The sequence below is a fragment of the Pseudophryne corroboree genome, chromosome 6 (assembly GCF_028390025.1).
Source record: "Pseudophryne corroboree isolate aPseCor3 chromosome 6, aPseCor3.hap2, whole genome shotgun sequence".
In the NCBI taxonomy this organism is placed as follows: domain Eukaryota; kingdom Metazoa; phylum Chordata; class Amphibia; order Anura; family Myobatrachidae; genus Pseudophryne; species Pseudophryne corroboree.
In genome coordinates, this window is record NC_086449.1 from 703,257,204 (window position 1) to 703,282,462 (window position 25,259).

General features: G+C 45.7%; 1 protein-coding gene across 1 annotated transcript in view; it reads right to left on the minus strand.

Moving 5' to 3' along the window:
- Window positions 1–6,115: 6,115 nt before the first annotated feature.
- The window catches only part of NMUR2 (neuromedin U receptor 2), a 125,036-nt gene continuing 105,892 nt past the window's right edge, over window positions 6,116–25,259 (minus strand). The window contains exon 4 of the mRNA XM_063928343.1: window positions 6,116–9,323. Within this exon, the coding sequence (XP_063784413.1) occupies window positions 9,064–9,323 (260 nt within the window). The 3' untranslated portion in view covers window positions 6,116–9,063. The remainder of the gene's footprint in view (window positions 9,324–25,259) is intronic.

A 25,259-nucleotide genomic window follows, 5' to 3' on the forward strand; every position in this document is an offset into this window, starting at 1 on the left:
CAGAATTTTTTAAAAAACGACAGGGGCGTGCAAGAGATGCTGTCGGTGGCCAGAAGAATTGCGGGACACTTTCGGCGTACAGGCACCACGTACAGAAGACTGGAGCACCACCAAAAACTACTGAACCTGCCCTGCCATCATCTGAAGCAAGAAGTGGTAACGAGGTGGAATTCAACCCTCTATATGCTTCAGAGGTTGGAGGAGCAGCAAAAGGCCATTCAAGCCTATACAATTGAGCACGATATAGGAGGTGGAATGCACCTGTCTCAAGCGCAGTGGAGAATGATTTCAACGTTGTGCAAGGTTATGATGCCCTTTGAACTTGCCACACGTGAAGTCAGTTCAGACACTGCCAGCCTGAGTCAGGTCATTCCCCTCATCAGGCTTTTGCAGAAGAAGCTGGAGACATTGAAGGAGGAGCTAACACGGAGCGAATCCGCTAGGCATGTGGGACTTGTGGATGGAGCCCTTAATTCGCTTAACAAGGATTCACGGGTGGTCAATCTGTTGAAATCAGAGCACTACATTTTGGCCACCGTGCTCGATCCTAGATTTAAAGCCTACCTTGGATCTCTCTTTCCGGCAGACACAAGTCTGCTGGGGTTGAAAGACCTGCTGGTGAGAAAATTGTCAAGTCAAGCGGAACGCGACCTGTCAACATCTCCTCCTTCACATTCTCCCGCAACTGGGGGTGCGAGGAAAAGGCTCAGAATTCCGAGCCCACCCGCTGGCGGTGATGCAGGGCAGTCTGGAGCGACTGCTGATGCTGACATCTGGTCCGGACTGAAGGACCTGACAACGATTACGGACATGTCGTCTACTGTCACTGCATATGATTCTCTCAACATTGAAAGAATGGTGGAGGATTATATGAGTGACCGCATCCAAGTAGGCACGTCACACAGTCCGTACTTATACTGGCAGGAAAAAGAGGCAATTTGGAGGCCCTTGCACAAACTGGCTTTATTCTACCTAAGTTGCCCTCCCACAAGTGTGTACTCCGAAAGAGTGTTTAGTGCCGCCGCTCACCTTGTCAGCAATCGGCGTACGAGGTTACATCCAGAAAATGTGGAGAAGATGATGTTCATTAAAATGAATTATAATCAATTCCTCCGCGGAGACATTGACCAGCAGCAATTGCCTCCACAAAGTACACAGGGAGCTGAGATGGTGGATTTCAGTGGGGACAAATTGATAATCTGTGAGGAGGGGGATGTACACGGTGATATATCGGAGGATGATGATGAGGTGGACATCTTGCCTCTGTAGAGCCAGTTTGTGCAAGGAGAGATTAATTGCTTCTTTTTTGGTGGGGGTCCAAACCAACCCGTCATATCAGTCACAGTCGTGTGGCAGACCCTGTCACTGAAATGATGGGTTGGTTAAAGTGTGCATGTCCTGTTTATACAACATAAGGGTGGGTGGGAGGGCCCAAGGACAATTCCATCTTGCACCTCTTTTTTCTTTAATTTTTCTTTGCGTCATGTGCTGTTTGGGGAGTGTTTTTTGGAAGGGCCATCCTGCGTGACACTGCAGTGCCACTCCTAGATGGGCCCGGTGTTTGTGTCGGCCACTAGGGTCGCTTATCTTACTCACACAGCTACCTCATTGCGCCTCTTTTTTTCTTTGCGTCATGTGCTGTTTGGGGAGGGTTTTTTGGAAGGGACATCCTGCGTGACACTGCAGTGCCACTCCTAGATGGGCCCGGTGTTTGTGTCGGCCACTAGGGTCGCTTATCTTACTCACACAGCTACCTCATTGCGCCTCTTTTTTTCTTTGCGTCATGTGCTGTTTGGGGAGGGTTTTTTGGAAGGGACATCCTGCGTGACACTGCAGTGCCACTCCTAGATGGGCCCGGTGTTTGTGTCGGCCACTAGGGTCGCTTATCTTACTCACACAGCTACCTCATTGCGCCTCTTTTTTTCTTTGCGTCATGTGCTGTTTGGGGAGGGTTTTTTGGAAGGGACATCCTGCGTGACACTGCAGTGCCACTCCTAGATGGGCCCGGTGTTTGTGTCGGCCACTAGGGTCGCTTATCTTACTCACACAGCTACCTCATTGCGCCTCTTTTTTTCTTTGCGTCATGTGCTGTTTGGGGAGGGTTTTTTGGAAGGGACATCCTGCGTGACACTGCAGTGCCACTCCTAGATGGGCCCGGTGTTTGTGTCGGCCACTAGGGTCGCTTATCTTACTCACACAGCTACCTCATTGCGCCTCTTTTTGTCTTTGCGTCATGTGCTGTTTGGGGAGGGTTTTTTGGAAGGGACATCCTGCGTGACACTGCAGTGCCACTCCTAGATGGGCCCGGTGTTTGTGTCGGCCACTAGGGTCGCTTATCTTACTCACACAGCTACCTCATTGCGCCTTTTTTTCTTTGCGTCATGTGCTGTTTGGGGAGGGTTTTTTGGAAGGGACATCCTGCGTGACACTGCAGTGCCACTCCTAGATGGGCCCGGTGTTTGTGTCGGCCACTAGGGTCGCTTATCTTACTCACACAGCTACCTCATTGCGCCTCTTTTTTTCTTTGCGTCATGTGCTGTTTGGGGAGGGTTTTTTGGAAGGGACATCCTGCGTGACACTGCAGTGCCACTCCTAGATGGGCCCGGTGTTTGTGTCGGCCACTAGGGTCGCTTATCTTACTCACACAGCTACCTCATTGCGCCTCTTTTTTTCTTTGCGTCATGTGCTGTTTGGGGAGGTTTTTTTGGAAGGGACATCCTGCGTGACACTGCAGTGCCACTCCTAGATGGGCCAGGTGTTTGTGTCGGCCACTAGGGTCGCTTAGCTTAGTCATCCAGCGACCTCGGTGCAAATTTTAGGACTAAAAATAATATTGTGAGGTGTGAGGTATTCAGAATAGACTGAAAATGAGTGGAAATGATGGTTTTTGAGGTTAATAATACTTTGGGATCAAAATGACCCCCAAATTCTATGATTTAAGCTGTTTTTTAGGTTTTTTGGAAAAAAACACCCGAATCCAAAACACACCCGAATCCGACAAAAAAAATTCGGTTAGGTTTTGCCAAAACGCGGTCGAACCCAAAACACGGCCGCGGAACCGAACCCAAAACCAAAACACAAAACCCGAAAAATTTCCGGCGCTCATCTCTACCCTCCATACCACACTCACTTGAATCACCTCCTAAGTGACTTATCATGGTACAAAAACAATTGTGTCTGCATCTGTATTCTTATCACTGATACAGAAGATACTTTAGGATTGTAAATGAATACAGAGCTGCAATTATGTCTTCATAAATAGCATGCAATTTTATGTTACATGCTGTGCAAATAAATTAGCAATAAAATGTACAATATTTACAGCCATTGGTATAGAAAACTGTCTGTGATATAGACATTTCATCTATTTTTATTTTTTTAAAGATATGTACAACTAATTATAATAAGCTTTATTACTGCAGCAAACAATGTATTTTTTTCTTTTTATCACTGTGATAATAACTTACTTATTATTTTCTTGCTGTGGCATGAGGACAATAACCAGCTACCATGACAAAAACTATCTAGAGTGATGAGAGTAACTTAAGTCAATATACTGTAGGCAGCTGTTCAACTTCGCCAACATGTGCAAGGGACCAGGCCCATGCATGAAGCTAAAAGCTTGGTTTCACTAATTAAATATCTACATTATAATTATTTAAGGTTTGTCTTATCTTCTTAATGAGTGCACAGTGGAAGCCTGGGTGTGCACCCCAATGACTCCCACTGTAAGGCAGACACGGACAGAAGGGTCATTCAGATGTGGTTGGAGTTGCTATCACTTCCTTGGAAGCAGCAGTGATAGCGCTGTATGTTGATGCAGCAGGAGGCATCTATGACAAGCAGACAACTTCTGCTGCAGTAGTGAACTGACCCAGTGCCGTAACTAGGCATTTTAGCACTGTGTGCAAGAAACGGCATTGGCGCCCCCCATAGGTGCGCCAAAAATATATAGGGGCCATGGCTTCATGGGGAAGGGGTGTGGCCACAAAATAATACCAATTCATACTACGGTGCACAGTAGTCTCCATTATTCAAATGACGCCGCACAGTAGCACCACTACACCAAGTAGAGCCCCCTTTTACAAATTACGGCAGCTAGTCCCCCTTTTACACATTACAGCAGCCAGGAGCCCTTTTTACACATTACGGCAGCCAGGCCCCATTTTTATACATTACGGCAGACAGCATCCCCTGTTTACACATTACGGCAGACAGCGTCCCCTTTTTTACACATTACGGCAGACAGCGTCCCCTTTTTTACACATTACGGCAGACAGCGTCCCCCTTTTTACACATTACGGCAGCCAGGCCCCCTTTTTACACATTACGGCAGACTGCATCCCCTTTTTACACATTACGGCGGACAGCGTCCCCTTTTTTACACATTACGGCAGACAGCGTCCCCTTTTTACAAATTACGTCAGACAACGTGCCCTTTTTACACATTACGGCAGACAGCGATCCCCTTTGTACACATTACGGCAGACAGCACCCCCTTTTACAAATTATGGCAGCCAGGCCCCCTTTTTACACATTACGGCAGCAAGGCCCCCTTTTTATACATTACGGCAGCCAGGCCCCCTTTTTATACATTACGGCAGACAGCGTCCCCTTTTTACACATTACCGCAGACAGCGTCCCCCTTTATACACATTACCGCAGACAGCGTCCCCCTTTATACACATTACGGCAGACAGCGTCCCCCTTTTTACACATTACGGCAGACAGTGTGCCCTTTTTACACATTACGACAGACACCATCCCCTTTTTACACATTACGGCAGACAGCGTCCCCTTTTTACACATTACGGCAGACAGCGTTCCCTTTTTACACATTGCGGCAGACAAAGTCCCCCTTTTTACACATTGCGGCAGACAACGTCCCCCTTTTTACACATTACGGCAGACAGCGTCCCCCTTTTTACACATTACGGCAGACAGCGTGCCCTTTTTACACATTACGGCAGACAGCGTCCCCCTTTTTACACATTAAGGCAGACAGCATGCCCTTTTTACACATTACGGCAGACAGCATCCCCCTTTTTTACACATTACGGCAGACAGCGTACCCTTTTTTACACATTACAGCAGACAGCGTCCCTTTTTACAAATTACGGCAGACAGCGTGCCCTTTTTACACATTACGGCAGACAGCGATCCCCTTTTTACACATTACGGCAGACAGCGCCCCCTTTTTACACATTACGGCAGCCAGGCCCCCTTTTTATACATTACGGCAGACAGCGTGCCCTTTTTACACATTACGGCAGACAGCGTGCCCTTTTTACACATTACAGCAGACAGCGTCCCCCTTTATACACATTACGGCAGACAGCGTCCCCTTTTTACACATTACGGCAGACAGCGCGCCCTTTTTACACATTACGGCAGACAGCGTCCCACTTTTTACACATTACGGCAGACAGCGTCCCCCTTTTTACACATTACGGTAGACAGCGTGCCCTTTTTACACATTACGGCAGACAGCGTCCCCCTTTTTACACATTAAGGCAGACAGCATGCCCTTTTTACACATTACGGCAGACAGCATCTCCCCTTTTACACATTACGGCAGACAGCGTCCCCCTTTTTACACATTACCGCAGACATTGTGCCCTTTTTACACATTACGGCAGACAGCGCCTCCCTTTTGTACACATTACAGCAGACAGTGTCCCCCTTTTTAACACATTACGGCAGACAGCGTCCCCCTTTTTACACACTACGGCAGCCAGTCCCCCTTTTTACACATTGCGGCAGACAGAATAGATAGATAGATAGATACCTTCTCTCCCCGCTGGCTCAGGCTCCTCGGTGCAGGCTTCATGCAGCAGATCCCAGGCAGGGAAGAAGGAGGAGGAGGGAGGGGGACTGGAGCCGCAGCGGCGCAGTGTAATTGGTGGTGGCGCCTCTGCAGCTGTCCCTCTCCTTCCGCATTGGCTGCCCGACGCCGCTGTGAATGCTGGGATGAGGGAAGCGCCTCCCAGCATTCACAGCAGCGCCAGGCAGCCAATGCGGAAGGAGAGGGACTGCTGCAGCGGCGCCGCTACCAAGTACATATCGCTGCTGCGGCACCAGTCCCCCTCCCTCCTCCTCCTCCCCTGCCTCCGGCGCTGCTGCTCTCCTCTTCTCCTCCAGCACAGCGCACGCAGCGCAGGCGGCTTGTAATGCGTCAATTTGATGCATTACAAGCCGCTGGCCGTTGCGCCCTCAAGGCAACTGCGCTGTGTGCCAGGCACACCTGGCACACACGTAGTTACGGCTCTGATCTGACCTACATCCTAGGATGCAGCATCAGATCACTCACTAAACATAGGGCGGCTTGCGACACCCATGGTGATGTCCAAGCCGCTCCTTGCAGAGGCCAGGAAATCTCCCAGCAACCGTGGAGATCCATGGCCTCTTCCTTTCCCCTAAACTGCGGCGTCATGCCTCCATTTGGAGAAATGGAGGTCGTCGCAGCCCCCTCCTTGCCCCCAAATAATATCAGAATCTCAATCACTGACAGTCTGATGCCGTAGTGTGTCCATTGTGCAGGACCCGTTTCCACATGCGCAGAAGGGGTCCTGCATATGCACAAAGTACTAATAATTAGTACTTTGCTGAATGAACAGTAACTCCAACCACATCTAAATAACCCCCTGAATTAGGAAATGAGGACCCGCCACAAGTATAAGTATCGTGTTAGTGGAGGGGCGGGATGAAGTGATGGGAGGTGGGTGGGGTCAGGGTGGGGTATTAGGTATTAGGAGGCAGGAATGGTGCTAGGTGAGGATGCTGGGCTGGACAGAGCAGAGGGCGTATTGGCAGGCAGGAACTTAGGTGACCCGTTATACTGTACTAGAAAACAAAAACTTGAAAACAGACAAAAAATTTAATATGAGACACTGTTTTTTTTTCTGCTGTGGGTCTCTGTTTAGCCTGGAAGAAGGAATATATTTTCAATATTTTTATGTTGTATTTTTGGTTATTGCAACCCCTTAAACTTAAATGTGGATTATTAAAAACTCATAATGCCTGTTACATTTCACGTTTTTGCTGGCAATAAAGCTTACTGCCCTTTGACAAATAGAGCCCACAGTAGTAAATTGCAGTTTACAGTATATGTTTATATTTACTTGGGTAAATATTGTTGGTGTAACGATTTGTGCAGGAATTAGACAATAAATGCATCTTTTGTGTGGGGAATTTTTGAAATACAATCCTTATTCCTTAACTCTTCCTTACATGAACTAAAACCCCAACCACTGCATGTAAAGCGGTACCAGGAAATTTGATTAACACAAACTATGACAGTCCTGTCAACTCTCCAAGACATTGGTTGGGACCACTAAATGGCATACTGCAAGTCCCAACACCAATATTTTTTGCAGTAGTACCCCTGTGTTGACCAGCTGAACTGGCACAGTGGCTTGAGCAGAAGGTGGGGATTAGTTGAACTGGCAAAGTAATTTAAGCAGAAGGGGATTGGTTGAACTAGTGCAATGGCTTGAGCAGAAGGTGGGTATTGGTTGAGATGCACAGTGGCCTAAGCAGAAAGCGGGGATTGGTTGAACTGGCACAGTGGCTTGAGCAGAAGTTGGGGATTGGTTGAAGTGGTACAGTGGCTTAAGCAGAAAGTGGGGATTGGTTGATCTGGCCCAGTGGCTTGACCAGAAGTTGGAGATTGGGTGAACTGGCACAGTGGTTTGAACAGAAGTTGAGGATGACATAGGGTTCTGCTTGTGTTCCATACCAGATCAGGATCTCCTTTGTGGGGTAGAGATTTTATTCATGATCCTCTATAGTGCAGAGGATTGGGGTACAAGAGTGGTGACCCCCACAGTTAAGGTAAGGGCGAGGATTACTTCGATAATGTTCTAGCAAAGACTTAGAATTAACCTGTATGTAAGTCCTACTGTATGGCTGCCTTATCATATCAGACTTCAGTACAAAGCATACATCAATAAATACACAATATCATATGCAGCACAAAAGTTGAACAGCACATACATATAACAAGCCACAATACACACTTATGCGGGTGATCATTTCGTGATAACTGGGGGCAATAAAGTTATTTTCACCATATTTTCTACATTTTTACTTTTTTGAAATATACTCTGAGGCCTCACTGTAGACTTCTGATATGACTTTAATTGCTGGTTATGGCCCAGCATGGTTTGCAAGCTGTAGCTCTCCTCTTGTTGTTGGGATACAGTCTCAGCATTCACTAATTGGAATGCAATGGATACTCTGCATTAACCCTAAGGCATCATTACTATATACTGTAATTTTCATAGACATGTCCAGTGTTTTGTATTGTATGCAGCATGACTTCTCAGATGGTAAAAATTTATGTTATCACCTGACTTTGTAACTCTTTTAAGAGAATGCCATCCAAATTGGGTTCTTTTCTCCTGAACCTCATTTACCTCCACCTAGCAGAAAGCAATCCAATATCTTGACTCATGGCTTGTGATGACTTCAACTGATGCTACTTTAGGCTGTTTTTCTGCAGAGGTTGGATGCAAACAATACTGTCTAAGGTGGATTGACCAAAGCACATATGGAGGAGGCCTTCATGGATTTCCCAGCACAGATCATCATTGTCAAAGGATTGGTACATACAGGAAACTTTATGCATTGGCTGAAGCGCCTTATATGGTGGATATCCGATCTTGCTAGCTGCAGATAATCGTCCAAAGAGATTCTTTCTGATTTAGGCTTCTAGTTGCATCATTACTCAAGTCTTGTGAATATTAACTGTAGTGTCAGTCATATAAAAGTATACCATCATAAAGCACATATATTACTCCATCTGTACTACTATACTGTCACAGAGCTAAAAGAACAAAACAACACAAGTTGCTTAACAAGATTTGCATACACAGAGCAACGTGTCTTAATTGAGTTTAGCAATGAAATGAATAAACTTTTCTTTGATTAAGCCACCTCTCTGATAACTGCACTGGCGATTAACTGGGCAGAAAATTCAGTATTTGCAGTTAACTAAAGTAATCCCTTCAACAGTTGACTGCCCACATGTCCAAAGTCTCCTTTTGTTCCCACCATGAAATATCACAACACAGTGGAGAGGTGGGAGCTGCAGACAGAGGTGCGGTGGGGAAAGGAAGGACTGCCTTCTTCAGCTGAGTCTTTGCGCTTTCGTTCTGCCAAGATCAAGGTGCTTTTCTGAGGCACTAGAACCTGGACCGGAATTTTCGGAGTCCAGTGTTTGAAAAGTGGTGGAAGGAAGTTTCTGAATGCAGAGCGAAAGCGTCTAGATAGGAGGTTGTAGATCAAAGGATTGACAGCGGAGCTGAGATAGAAGAAGACACCTAGAAGAAGAGAGAAGGACATGAAAGATTTTAAAGATCATTTACCTAATATTTTCTTGTTTACAGCAAAATGCTCATATAGTATATAAGCAGATTTGCTAGGGATTGGTGTGTGCGTCTGTGTGTGTGTGTGTGTGTGTGTGTGTGTGTGTGTGTGTGTTTTCACACATTTATAAAAATCACATCCTTTAACCCATAATAAATAGATTTACATGACATTGTTGTTTTTCTAATTTGTTGAAACAATGGTGCAACACAGAGCCGGCCTTAGCTATAGGCAGGCTAGGCATTTGCCTAGGGCATTCAAGCATGTCTAGGGGCATCCAAGCATGTCCCTGCAGCATCTCATGCTGAGAGGGACAGTCTGCAAACTAACTGTTACTTTCCAAATGTATTCAATCAGTACTGGTATACACTGCTGTTTACATTTGTCAAAAAAAATGCACACTGTGCCTTAAACTTCCTCTGACATGCTTGAATGCCCCTGACTTGTGAGACCTCAGACAGACAGCAGAAGCCCAGTAAATGCAATTCCTGGACCTGTGACATTTTTACTGACTATATAAGGTTATTACTGGATGGCTTCTTATGATAACACATGTGTATTTTGGAAGACTGCTTCACAGAAACCTGACATCACCTATACTGCTTGTGCACATGGGGGAGGGGGACCCTGCCATCCTGTGTGTGTCCCTTATCCCTGTGCAAACTAGAGATGAGCGGGTTCGGTTCCTCGGAATCCGAACCCCCCCGAACTTCAGCCTTTTTACACGGGTCCGAGGCAGACTCGGATCTTCCCGCCTTGCTCGGCTAACCCGAGCGCGCCCGAACGTCATCATCCCGCTGTCGGATTCTCGCGAGGCTCGTATTCTATCGCGAGACTCGGATTCTATATAAGGAGCCGCGCGTCGCCGCCATTTTCACACGTGCATTAAGATTGATAGGGAGAGGACGTGGCTGGCGTCCTCTCCGTTAGAATAGATAGAGACACTTGAGTTGATTACTTTGTAATTTTGGAGAGCATTAGGAGTACTCAGAGTGCAGAGTTTTGCTGATAGTTACTAGTGACTGACCACCACCAGTTTTATTTATTATTTAATATAATCCGTTCTCTGCCTAAAAAAAAACGATACACAGTCACATACCATATCTGTGCTCAGCCTCAGTGTGCTGCATGATAATATCATCTATATGTATATCTGACTGTGCTGAGTGCTCACTGCTCACACAGCTGAATTGTGGGGGAGACTGGGGTGCAGTTATAGCAGGAGTACAGTGCACACTTTTGCTGCCAGTGTGACTGACCAGTGACCACCAGTATATTGTCTGCCTGAAAAAGTTAAACACTCCTGTGGTGTTTTTTTTTTTTATTCTATAAACGCATTCTGCTGACAGTGTCCAGCAGGTCCGTCATTCATTATATTATATAAATATTTACCTGCAGTAGTGTTATATTTTTTTTGTTCATCTCTATCATCTTTATCATCTCTATATTAGCAGACGCAGTACGGTAGTCCACGGCTGTGGCTACCTCTGTGTCGTCAGTGCTCGTCCATAATTGTATACCTACCTGTGGTGGTTTTTTTTTTTCTATCTTCTTCATACTAGTAGTTTAGGAGTCTGCTGACAGTGTCCAGCAGGTCCGTCATTATATTATATATACCTGCAGTAGTGATATATATATATTTTTTATATCATTATCATCTCTATACTAGCAGACGCAGTACGGTAGTCCACGGCTGTAGCTACCTCTGTGTCGTCAGTGCTCGTCCATAATTGTATACCTACCTGTGGTGGTTTTTTTTTTCTATCTTCTTCATACTAGTAGTTTAGGAGTCTGCTGACAGTGTCCAGCAGGTCCGTCATTATATTATATATACCTGCAGTAGTGATATATATATATTTTTTATATCATTATCATCTCTATACTAGCAGACGCAGTACGGTAGTCCACGGCTGTAGCTACCTCTGTGTCGTCAGTGCTCGTCCATAATTGTTTATACCTACCTGTGGTGGGGTTTTTTTTTCTATCTTCTTCATACTAGTAGTTTAGGAGTCTGCTGACAGTGTCCAGCAGGTCCGTCATTATATTATATATACCTGCAGTAGTGATATATATATATTTTTTATATCATTATCATCTCTATACTAGCAGACGCAGTACGGTAGTCCACGGCTGTAGCTACCTCTGTGTCGTCAGTGCTCGTCCATAATTGTATACCTACCTGTGGTGGGTTTTTTTTTTCTATCTTCTTCATACTAGTAGTTTAGGAGTCTGCTGACAGTGTCCAGTAGGTCCGTCATTATATTATATATACCTGCAGTAGTGATATATATATATTTTTTATATCATTATCATCTCTATACTAGCAGACGCAGTACGGTAGTCCACGGCTGTAGCTACCTCTGTGTCGTCAGTGCTCGTCCATAATTGTATACCTACCTGTGGTGGGTTTTTTTTTTCTATCTTCTTCATACTAGTAGTTTAGGAGTCTGCTGACAGTGTCCAGCAGGTCCGTCATTATATTATATATACCTGCAGTAGTGATATATATATATATTTTTTATATCATTATCATCTCTATACTAGCAGATGCAGTACAGTAGTCCACGGCTGTAGCTACCTCTGTGTCGTCAGTGCTCGTCCATAATTGTATACCTACCTGTGGTGGGGTTTTTTTTTCTATCTTCTTCATACTAGTAGTAGGAGTCTGCTGACAGTGTCCAGCAGGTCCGTCATTATATTATATATACCTGCAGTAGTGATATATATATATTTTTTATATCATTATCATCTCCATACTAGCAGACGCAGTACGGTAGTCCACGGCTGTAGCTACCTCTGTGTCGTCAGTCACTCGTCATCCATAAGTATACTAGTATCCATCCATCTCCATTGTTTACCTGAGGTGCCTTTTAGTTGTGCCTATTAAAATATGGAGAACAAAAATGTTGAGGTTCCAAAAATAGGGAAAGATCAAGATCCACTTCCACCTCGTGCTGAAACTGCTGCCACTAGTCATGGCCGAGACGATGAAATTCCATCAACGTCGTCTACCAAGGCCGATGCCCAATGTCATAGTACAGAGCATGTAAAATCCAAAACACAAAATATCAGTAAAAAAAGGACTCAAAAATCTAAAATAAAATCGTCGGAGGAGAAGCGTAAAATTGCCAATATGCCACTTACCACACGGAGTGGCAAGGAACGGCTGAGGCCCTGGCCTATGTTCATGGCTAGTGGTTCAGCTTCACATGAGGATGGAAGCACTCAGCCTTTCGCTAGAAAAATGAAAAGACTTAAGCTGGCAAAAGCACAGCAAAGAACTGTGCGTTCTTCGAAATCACAAATCCACAAGGAGAGTCCAATTGTGTCGGTTGCGATGCCTGACCTTCCCAACACTGGACGTGAAGAGCATGCGCCTTCCACCATTTGCACGCCCCCTGCAAGTGCTGGAAGGAGCACCCGCAGTCCAGTTCCTGATAGTCAGATTGAAGATGTCAGTGTTGAAGTACACCAGGATGAGGAGAATATGGGTGTTGCTGGCGCTGGGGAGGAAATTGACAAGGAGGATTCTGATGGTGAGGTGGTTTGTTTAAGTCAGGCACCCGGGGAGACACCTGTTGTCCGTGGGAGGAATATGGCCATTGACATGCCTGGTGAAAATACCAAAAAAATCAGCTCTTCGGTGTGGAAGTATTTCAACAGAAATGCGGACAACAGGTGTCAAGCCGTGTGTTGCCTTTGTCAAGCTGTAATAAGTAGGGGTAAGGACGTTAACCACCTCGGAACATCCTCCCTTATACGTCACCTGCAGCGCATTCATCATAAGTCAGTGACAAGTTCAAAAACTTTGGGCGACAGCGGAAGCAGTCCACTGACCAGTAAATCCCTTCCTCTTGTAACCAAGCTCACGCAAACCACCCCACCAACTCCCTCAGTGTCAATTTCCTCCTTCCCCAGGAATGCCAATAGTCCTGCAGGCCATGTCACTGGCAATTCTGACGAGTCCTCTCCTGCCTGTGATTCCTCCGATGCATCCTTGCGTGTAACGCCTACTGCTGCTGGCGCTGCTGTTGTTGCTGCTGGGAGTCGATGGTCATCCCAGAGGGGAAGTCGTAAGACGACTTTTACTACTTCCACCAAGCAACTGACTGTCCAACAGTCCTTTGCGAGGAAGATGAAATATCACAGCAGTCATTCTGCTGCAAAGCGGATAACTGAGGCCTTGGCATCCTGGGCGGTGAGAAACGTGGTTCCGGTATCCATCATTACTGCAGAGCCAACTATAGACTTGATTGAGGTACTGTGTCCCCGGTACCAAATACCATCTAGGTTCCATTTCTCTAGGCAGGCGATACCGAAAATGTACACAGACCTCAGAAAAAGACTCACCAGTGTCCTAAAAAATGCAGTTGTACCCAATGTCCACTTAACCACGGACATGTGGACAAGTGGAGCAGGGCAGACTCAGGACTATATGACTGTGACAGCCCACTGGGTAGATGTATTGACTCCCGCCGCAAGAACAGCAGCGGCGGCACCAGTAGCAGAATCTCGCAAATGCCAACTCTTTCCTAGGCAGGCTATGCTTTGTATCACCGCTTTCCAGAATACGCACACAGCTGAAAACCTCTTACGGCAACTGAGGAAGATCATCGCAGAATGGCTTACCCCAATTGGACTCTCCTGTGGATTTGTGGCATCGGACAACGCCAGCAATATTGTGTGTGCATTAAATATGGGCAAATTCCAGCACGTCCCATGTTTTGCACATACCTTGAATTTGGTGGTGCAGAATTATTTAAAAAACGAGAGGGGCGTGCAAGAGATGCTGTCGGTGGCCAGAAGAATTGCGGGACACTTTCGGCGTACAGGCACCACGTACAGAAGACTGGAGCAACACCAAAAACGCCTGAACCTGCCCTGCCGTCATCTGAAGCAAGAAGTGGTAACGAGGTGGAATTCAACCCTCTATATGCTTCAGAGGTTGGAGGAGCAGCAAAAGGCCATTCAAGCCTATACAACTGACCACGATATAGGAGGTGGAATGCACCTGTCTCAAGCGCAGTGGAGAATGATTTCAACGTTGTGCAAGGTTCTGCAACCTTTTGAACTTGCCACACGTGAAGTCAGTTCAGACACTGCCAGCCTGAGTCAGGTCATTCCCCTCATCAGGCTTTTGCAGAAGAAGCTGGAGACATTGAAGGAGGAGCTAACACTGAGCGATTCCGCTAGGCATGTGGGAGTTGTGGATGGAGCACTACATTTTGGCCACCGTGCTCGATCCTAGATCCTACCTTGGATCTCTCTTTCCGGCAGACACAAGTCTGCAGGGGTTCAAAGAACTGCTGGTGAGAAAATTGTCAAGTCAAGCGGAACGCGACCTGTCAACATCTCCTCCTTCACATTCTCCCGCAACTGGGGGTGCGAGGAAAAGGCTCAGAATTCCGAGCCCACCCGCTGGCGGTGATGCAGGGCAGTCTGGAGCGACTGCTGATGCTGACATCTGGTCCGGACTGAAGGACCTGACAACGATTACGGACATGTCGTCTACTGTCACTACATATGATTCTCTCACCATTGAAAGAATGGTGGAGGATTATATGAGTGACCGCATCCAAGTAGGCACGTCAGACAGTCCGTACGTATACTGGCAGGAAAAAGAGGCAATTTGGAGGCCCTTGCACAAACTGGCTTTAAACTGGCTTTATTCTACCTAAGTTGCCCTCCCACAAGTGTGTACTCCGAAAGAGTGTTTAGTGCCGCCGCTCACCTTGTCAGCAATCGGCGTACGAGGTTACTTCCAGAAAATGTGGAGAAGATGATGTTCATTAAAATGAATTATAATCAATTCCTCCATGGAGACATTCGCCAGCAGCAATTGCCTCCACAAAGTACACAGGGAGCTGTGATGGTGGATTCCAGTGGGGACGAATTGATAATCTGTGAGGAGGGGAATGTACACGGTGATGAATCGGAGGATGATGATGAGGTGGACATCTTGCCTCTGTAGAGCCAGTTTGTGCAAGGAGAGATTAATTGCTTCTTTTTTGGTGGGGGTCCAAACCAACCCGTCATTTCAGTCACAGTCGTGTGGCAGACCCTGTCACTGAAATGATGGGTTGGTTAAAGTGTGCATGTCCTGTTTATACAACATAAGGGTGGGTGGGAGGGCCCAAGGACAATTCCATCTTGCACCTCTTTTTTCTTTCATTTTTCTTTGCGTCATGTGCTGTTTGGGAAGTGTTTTTTGGAAGGGCCATCCTGCGTGACACTGCAGTGCCACTCCTAGATGGGCCAGGTGTTTGTGTCGGCCACTAGGGTCGCTTATCTTAGTCACACAGCTACCTCATTGCGCCTCTTTTTTTTCTTCTTTGCGTCATGTGCTGTTTGGGGAGTATTTTTTGGAAGGGCCATCCGGCCTGACACTGCAGTGCCACTCCTAGATGGGCCAGGTGTTTGTGTCGGCCACTAGGGTCGCTTAGCTTACTCACACAGCTACCTCATTGCGCCTCTTTTTTTCTTTGCGTCATGTGCTGTTTGGGGAGTGTTTTTTGGAAGGGCCATCCTGCGTGACACTGCAGTGCCACTCCTAGATGGGCCAGGTGTTTGTGTCGGCCACTTGGGTCGCTGAGCTTAGTCACACAGCTACCTCATTGCGCCTCTTTTTTTCTTTGCGTCATGTGCTGTTTGGGGAGTGTTTTTTGGAAGGGCCATCCTGCGTGACACTGCAGTGCCACTCCTAGATGGGCCAGGTGTTTGTGTCGGCCACTTGGGTCGCTGAGCTTAGTCATCCAGCGACCTCGGTGCAAATTTTAGGACTAAAAATAATATTGTGAGGTGTGAGGTGTTCAGAATAGACTGAAAATGAGTGGAAATTATGGTTATTGAGGTTAATAATACTTTGGGATCAAAATGACCCCCAAATTCTATGATTTAAGCTGTTTTTTAGGGTTTTTTGAAAAAAACACCCGAATCCAAAACACACCCGAATCCGACAAAAAAAATTCGGTGAGGTTTTGCCAAAACGCGTTCGAACCCAAAACACGGCCACGGAACCGAACCCAAAACCAAAACACAAAACCCGAAAAATTTCCGGTGCACATCTCTAGTGCAAACCCCAGGTGTCTGCAGGGACATAACATGGGCAGTGTTCTCCCCACACTTTATTTCCTAGTCAGTCCATACCGTAAAATTCCCCTGCCATCTAGCACTGTAACGTGGTCAGTAAGTTGCGTTGTGCTATTTCTATATGAAACATCAGTGCAGCGTGAATTTTGGACACATCAGACTGGAGGGCAGAGCATTTAGCTCCCACAGTATAAAGTAAAGTGCATGCAGTTAACGGGAGTAACAGACACCAGCAAACACACTGAATAGTGAAGAGAATGGACAGTTTCTACATGTTTGATACTGATCTTTTTGTATAACCAGCAAGTGTGGCAGTATATGTGTATTATGGGCATTACTAATGTGGGGCATATGTGTAAGGTGCATTACTGTGTGGCATTATGTGTATTATGGGCATTACTAATGTGGGGCATATGTGTAAGGTTCCTTTACTGTGTGGAATTATATGTATTATGGTCATTACTGTGTGGCATTGTGCAGAGTTGAACTGGCCCACAGGGTAACCCCCCGGTGGGCCCCACTACCTGAGCGTTGCAGGTACAGATGCAGAACTAGCGGCGGAGCTAGGGGGCACCAGACAAAATTTTGCCTAGGGCATCAAATTGGCTAGGGCCGGCTCTGGTGCAACACTTTGTAAATAGCTACAAATGACTACTTCAGGGAAGCTGGCAAATTTGAATAATTACTTCAGAAAAACAATTTGCAATATTATAATATTATTATGAATCAAATAATTTTAAATCAAAGCAGATATTTCCTTTTATTTATACAGTCATTATTTTTTAATTATTGCATTTATTAATTGTTGTGGTAAGTATAAATGTTAGAGGGCGGTATGCACTAAAAGATAAGAGGTAAAAACCCAGTTCTCATGGTTTTTACCGCATTTCCATATACACTAAAACCCGCAACCTGGGGCTTCAGTGCTGAGAATCTGAGGTTACCTTATAGAAGCCTATGGGCTTCTTTCCGCACTGTGCTGTGAGAGGGATAGGATTGGATCCCTCCCAGCATTCCCCGCAGCTGCTGCGTCACTCTGTGCCTGCGCAGATGGACTCCCAGGGCTGAGACCCAGAAGTCCAGTGACTGAAACACATTGCAAAGGACAGGTCTTATTGGAAGAGTTGTCCTTTGCAGTACAAATCGCATATGTTAGTGCATATGCAATTAGTACCACTGCAATGTCAGAGCTAAGTCTGGTGGAATGTATTCTACCTTCTTCATGCATCCTGCCCTGTGGTATGATCTATATTATTCTTAATAGAGCTTAATTGCATGTACCGTATCCTGTATTAAATATGGAAATGTGGACGTATTTTGAGATTGCTCTGTGCTGTTACAGTATGGAAACTATAGTATACTAATTTATGACAATTCTCCCATGAACACAAACATAGCACAGCTGTGAATGTACAGTAACTAAGGGGCATATGTATTAAAAATTGAAGAAGTGACACATTGTTTTTTAATTGTTCATTGCAGTGGGGATAATAATTTTTTACATTATTATCCCTACTATGCATTACATCTAACTTGGAGTGACAGTAGTAGTGGTAGCCACTTTTCCTGCGCGTTACATCCCAGGGGTATTGGGAGGAGTCTTTCACAATCATCCTCCTGAATAACTGACACTGCGCATGCCCACACTATCAGCTTCCAGAGCCAGACAGAGACTGAGAGAGATGGATCTTACAATCCACATCGCATACTGCTAAATAAACTCGAAAGCTTGGGATTGGATACTAAGATTGTTGAATGGATAATTCTTGGTTGCATGGTAGAAAATAGAGAGTTGTAGTAAATAGAGTGCATTCACAGGAGGGAATAGTTCAGTGGAGTACCCCAGGGATCTGTACTTGGACCAGTGCTTTTAATATCTTTATTAGTGACATTGCAAATGGCATTAAAGGGAAAGTTTTTTGTAGATGACACAAAAGGTATGCAACAGGGTAGACACACCAGGAGTGGTAAAACAAATGATTGAGGATCTAGGTAGACTAGAGAAATGGTCAAGAGTGTGGCAATTACAGTTTAATGCCAAAAAATGCAAAATCATGCACTTGGTTCTCAAAAATCCAAAGGCTAAATAAAGTATTAATGGCACTATACTGGAAACTACTGAGAATGAAAGTGATCTAGAAGTCACTATTTCCAGAGACTAAAAGGCAGAAAAGCAATGTAACAAATAATAAATAGGTCATTGGTATGGCCTCGCTTAGAATACTGTGTCCAGTTCTGGAGGCCATATCTTGAAAAGGATTTTAATACATTAGAGACTGTACAAAGAAGGGCAACTAAAATAGTGCATGGCCTACATCACAAAACATACCCAGAAAGACTAAGAAATCTCAATATGTATAGTTTGGAGCAGAGAATAGAAACAGGGGGGGTTCACCTAGCGATGCCGATGCACGGTTGGCATCGCAAGCCTAGATAGCATGTGCAGGCAAGTCAATTTTGACTATCTCTATAGAAGAGATAGTCAAAATTGACACTTAGCCAAAATCGCACATAGTCAGTAATGTATCACAAGCACAGTCATTATGTGCTTGCAATGCTGACCTAGCCCCTGTCGCATAGTGAGAATCAGGCTTAGCCCGAATCTCACCGTGTGTTTTCACCTTAAGAAATGGAAGAAACGAGATATAGACAATCTGAAACATACTGTACTTCCCAAATGCCCCAACCTTGCCGAAGCAATCCTGATTTCAGGGTACTGTACTGCAGTCATTCATCCAAATTTGCAGTAGGCTGGGAGATATATTTTTATAAAAACACCATAAATACTCTGTTTTTATGAAAAAAACAGTGATCAAAGACTTGGGCACATTCCACTGGATGACAGGGTCTTTTCTGTGGCCATGTGTCCCATCCTAAATTATCATTGGCTGATGGTGGGAGCCGGTACTGTATGTCTAAGGAATAACCTGTAACCTACTTGTAAAGCACAGGGAACATCTTAAGTTTGTAGAACAGCCCTGCTATAATATTCCTATTATTGCCCCCATTATTCTATTTTCATGGTCGCACACATGGATTAGTACCACAAAGCTTATTACTTTTATGGTCTGCCCAGCTATTGTGTTGATTGTGAATGTGAACAGTCACTGTACTTGTATTAAGTGTTGCCACTGTGTTTACTTTATGTGTACGCAGCACATTCCAATACAGTAGTTACAGGTTAAGGTGGATACACGCTTTAAGATTATCTGTCCAATTTGGCTGGTTGGAATGAAAATCTGGTAAATGACAATTGACCATATACTCCAAAATAATGGAAAACAGCTATCAATGGTCCATCAGATAAATTAGTTAAATCCGTTTGATTCAACCAATTTATCCGAACAACCGTTTTTGTCCATTTTCCAGCAACTGGGAGCAAATCTTGCTTGTCATATTTACTAACATACAGTACCAGATTTTAGTTCCAAACAGCCAGATTGGACAGATAATCTTAAGGCGTGCACCCACTTTAACCTGGAACTATTGGAACTTCAGAACATTTCCAATAAAAAATTTAAAAAAAATTAATAAAATAAACTGCAACAGTAACAGCTGCAAAATAAATATATCAATTATTTTTCAGGTGAAATTCATGTAATCTCCCGCAATTCATATGGGGGTCGAACTTTTAGTCATGCGGCTCTGACTCTATGGAACTCACTTCCCCGCACAGTGCGAGAGGCCCCAACTATAGAATCCTTCAAAAGTAGACCTAAGACTTTCCTTTTAACTCAAGCATTCCCATAATTGTCCCTTTAGTATCTCCATGCTTCTGTATTTTATGAAAAACAGTTCTGTACTTCATTATTTTCTGTACTATATTATGCTATGTATCTGTTAAGCGCCTTGAGTTCTATTGGAGAAAGAGCGCTATATAAATAAAATTATTATTATTATTATTATTATTATTCATATGATCACTGTTAACAAAAATATGCTATAAATCGTAAAAAGGGTACAGCCAGTAGAAAGCATTTTCTCTACTAATTAGAAAAGATAAAAATAGTTAAAATACATTGGGTTGCCGGCTATGAAAGCCACATAAAACAGGTGTGCAGTAAGCATTAGTTACAACTGCAGACGATTAGCTCATCCTAAAACATTTAACTACGGTATTTTGCCAAAAACCTTTTTTCCTACAGGGTATAGATACAGCACAAGGTGATCATTTTCAGCCGCAGTTCAGAGATTTTCCACCACCCGGTTCTCCTTTTCAGTAGCTTGCTGCCAAAAGATCAGCAGGTGTCGAAACATTTCTTATTATAAGGAAAGCCTGGCTATTCATCTGATCTGAGACATTTAATCAAGATACGCTCCATATCAAGACACTAGAGGGTTTCCTGTATCCAAGCCATGCTGCATGGCAGCCAAAATCTGCCAGTGAAGTATGTGTATGTGCTAAAATGGATTGAATGTGGTTACGCTGTATCTGATTAAAAAAAATAAGAAGATCATTTAGAAAAGACCAGGAGAAAATAACGGATCCTTGTCCCTATGAATTATGGGATTTTCATTGTGGAAGGATTTTTTGCTTCTGATTGAAGTGCTCTATAGATTCATTGAGAATTCACATAATTAAAAGCTTTTTTTTTTTTATTGCTGGAAGTGGTTAATACACTGTCTACACACACTAATGGCCTGAATCATGTTTATAAGTAAAGCAAAAAAGCAAGCAACTGGGCAAAACCACGTTGCACTGCAGGTGGGGCAGATGTAATAAGTGCAGATAGATTTAGATTTGGGTGGGCTGTGTTCAAACTGAGATCTGAATTGCAATGTAAAAATAAAGCTGTTTAACATTTGTGGGCTACTGTACATGTAAAAGCAGCCAGTATTTACCCTGCATAGAAAAAATATAACCCACCCATATCTAAATCTCCCTGCACATGTTACATCTGCCACCCCTGTAATGCAACATGGTTTTTCCCAGTTGCTCACTTTTTTGCTTTGTTTATAAACTGAAATTAGGCTCTAAGGAGATGTACTAAGCAGTGAAAAGAGTGGAGAAGTGAGCCAGAGGAGAAGTTCCCTATGGCAACTCATCAGCATTGAAGTAGCATTTATAACTTGCATACTATAAAATTATACAGAGCAGCTGATTGGTTACTATGGGCAACTTCACTCTTTTCACTGCTTAGTACATCTCCCCCAGTGCTGCAAGTATGGCGGTATGGTGTACCGGTAAGAAATTCCCAGCCGTTCCGCCACCTTGCAGACACCGGGGGTATATTTACTAATATTCGTGTTTTAGCCGTTTTTAAGGGTGTTTGAACTCGAATGGTATCGGGTGCATTTTACTGCAACTTTTTGAATCCTGATACGGTCATTACTAAGCTGCCAAGTTTTCCTCATTCGTCTTTTCCGATGTCGATGTGATTCGTAATGTCAGGCAGTGTTTTACGGTAGTGATGAGTAAAACACTGCCTGTCAAAATACAAGGAATCCCGGCCGGATCTGTGAGATCCGTGCAGGGCTTCATTGTGTACCTTAAAAACACTGTTTAAAGAGCTAAAAACAGAAAAAAAATTGCGTGGGGTCCCCCCTCCTAATCACAACCAGCCTCGGGCTCTTTGAGCCGGTCCTGGTTGCAAAAATACAGGAGAAAAAATGACAGGGGTTCCCCCATATTTAAACAACCAGCACCGGGCTCTGCACGTGGTCCTGGTGCAAAAAATACGGGTAAAATACCTGTAAATAAAATGATACTCACACAATCCAGTGGGAACTTTGCGGTCAGCGGTTGACCGCGAGTAACCTCAACCGCTGACCACAAAGTTCCCACCATTGGATACAATGGAGCGCCTATGCGCTACATTGCATCTTCAGTGCGCAGCCTGACAGAGAGCTCAGGAGCGCACATCCAATCAGGAGAGTGCCATGACATGGCGCTCCCTGAATGGCTGAAGGGACCCTCTTTGACAGGAGTCACGGGGGGTCCCGGCAGTCGGGGAAAGGGGTCCCATGTTTAAACATGGGGCCCCTTTCAGTGCGTGGTTCGGGTATGTCGGTTTGTTTTTTTGCCAAGTACGTGGATTACAAGTAGAAGAGGACCGATCTACACTGGATTGTGTGAGTATAATTTTATTTACAGGTACCCCGTGGATTCTACGTGGAGAAGGGGACCGAGCCACGTGTGAACAGAGGTAAGTATGTGTGTATGTAAGTGTGCATGGATGTAATAAAGTTATACTATCAAGATTTGTGTGTTCTGTTTTTTTGGGGGTATTTTTTTGTAGTAGAACTACAGGTACCAGCGGGCCCGTTTTCCCCCGCATGCTGGTACTTGTGGTTCTCCAAGTACCAGCTTGCGGGGGAGGCTTGCTGGGACTTGTAGTCTTGCTACAAAAAACAATATTCTTTTTTTAACACTATGGCTATTAGCCCCCCATCTGCCGCCCTTGGATGGGGGGACAGCCTCGGGCTTCACCCCTGGCCCTTGGGTGGCTGGAGGGGGGGACCCCTTGATTTAAGGGGTTCTCACTCCTCCAGGGTACCCCAGCCAGTGGTGACTAGTTAGTGATTTAATGTCAGTGCCGCAGGGACCAAGATAAAAGTGTCCCCCGGCTGTTGCATTATCTCTCTGACTAGTGGAGCCCGGTGCTGGTTCAAAAAATACGGGGGTCCCCTACACTTTTTGTCCCCCGTATTTTTTGCACCAGGACCAGGCGCAGAGCCCGGTGCTAGTTGTTTAAATATGGGGGAACCCCTGTCATTTTTCTCCCTGTATTTTTGGAACCAGGAGCGGCTCAAAGAGCCCGTGGCTGGTTATGCTTAGGAGGGGGGACCCCACGCAAATTTTCCCCCCAGTTTTTACATTAAACAGACCCTTTCCCATAGATAACCATGCACAGATCTCACTGATCCGTGCATGGTTATCCAAACTCGACTGGAAAAAGCAGGTCTATTTTTTTGCTGCTTTTTTTAACGATTCGCAAAAAAATACACCCGCACTTGAGCACTGAGAGACTAACACCCAAATACGAATGAATAGTGAATACCCGTGTTGTAGGAAATAACAGCCGCGTTTGACCGATGGTCTATTCATTCGTATTTGTGTACTTTGCCGTTCAAACCATTACAAATGTCCCAAACACTGCCGAGATTTGTGCTTAGTGAATTACCGTGTTGGGACTTAGAAAAAAAAACACAAAATCGGACAAACTCGGATTTTTAGTAAATACTGGCCCGGGTGTTGGAGAGAGGAGAGCGCAGCATGCGCCTCTCCTCTCCTTCCTGCACAGTTACTTCCAAGTCCCCCGAGTCTGGCGGTGATGTGCACTTAAACGCCGGTTCGTGAGCCAATCAGAGCTCGCGGACTGGCAGCCAATTAGGACTGAGGGCAGGAGAGGGGCAGGAGTGGCGCGTGCTGCGCTCATCTCTCCCCAGAGGCAGCAGAAGACAGTGCCAGCCCCAGGCAGCAGCAACAATGGTGAGTTGCACTGCTGGGGCATATCTGGCACTGTGGGGGCATATCTGGCACTGTGGGGGCATATCTGGCAAAGTGGGGCATATCTGGCAAAGTGAGGGAATATATGTATCTGACACTGGGGGGCAGGGCTGCCACCAGAAATTGTGGGGCCTGGGACTGACAGAATAGGCAGCCCCCCCCCCCAGGTAGAGCACGTTATACACATTACACCAGGTAGAGCACGTTATACACATTACGCCAGTTAGAGCATGTTATACACATTACGCCAGGCAGAGCACGTTATACACATTACGCCAGGTAGAGCATGCTGTACACATTATGTCAGGCAGAGTCCCGCAGTACAGGACGAGGGGAGTGGAGAGCAGAGCACACACTTCCCAGCGCTGCCCTTACTGCCGGTCTGCTCAAATGGCGCCTGCCCACTCCTCCGCGGCATCATTTAATAATGCCACAGGCTCCTAAGGTGAAGTGATGTCATGACACAGCAGCGTAGTATCGCAAAACTCCGCCCAGCAAATGGAGTACTATGAATGGACTCGGTGATGTACAGCCATCACTCTGTTCCTGTACACATTTTTTACAAGACCTTGCCTGCCCCTCTCTCCAGATTACTGGGAAACCCTGCTGTCACACATAATTACCAGCTTTTAAGTAGATCTCCATGCACCAGCTTTTAAGTAGTTGTCCAGCAGCGCACATGTACCACACGGGAGGACACACAGGGGGCACATGATGGCATTGGCAGAGGCTCGCAGCTAACCAGTCTCCCTGCGCATGCTGGATTCTCATGATGGCACAGGAAGGGGGGTAGTCCAGTGGAAATCCGGGAGCTTCAGTTCTATTTGCGGGGTAGGCAAGTCTGATTATTGATAACATGACAGCCACTCAGCCAGCCCCGGGCCCCCTTCTCAGAGTCTCTTCAGTCCAGTGGCTCCTCTTTTCTCTCTTCACTGGTGCGGCGTGACGTCATGATGTCACGCCGCGCTGCATCATAATTCAAAAACTTTATCAAACAGCAAGCTGAAGCAGTGCAGCTTGCTTTTAGGATCTGCGGAGGGGAGAGGAGGGGAGCAGCCTGCCGCCCGCCTATCGCGGACTCAGGAGGAGGAGAGTGGTGTGTTAGGATCAGCAGCGGGCAGGGCGGAGGGGAGCTGCTCGCGGTCCGCTTATCACAGCTCCAGGAGAAGGGGAGTGGCAGTCACAGTACCACCGGCGGCGGCCCAAGCCACATACATTACCACCCAGAGTCGGCGGCCGCCACCGGGATTAGCGATGGCAGCCTGGTGGAGCAGCCCGGGCCCTCCACTCTCTTTTAGAGTGGCCGGGCTCGGGACAAGTGTACACAGGGCACCCCCTTGATGGCGGCCCT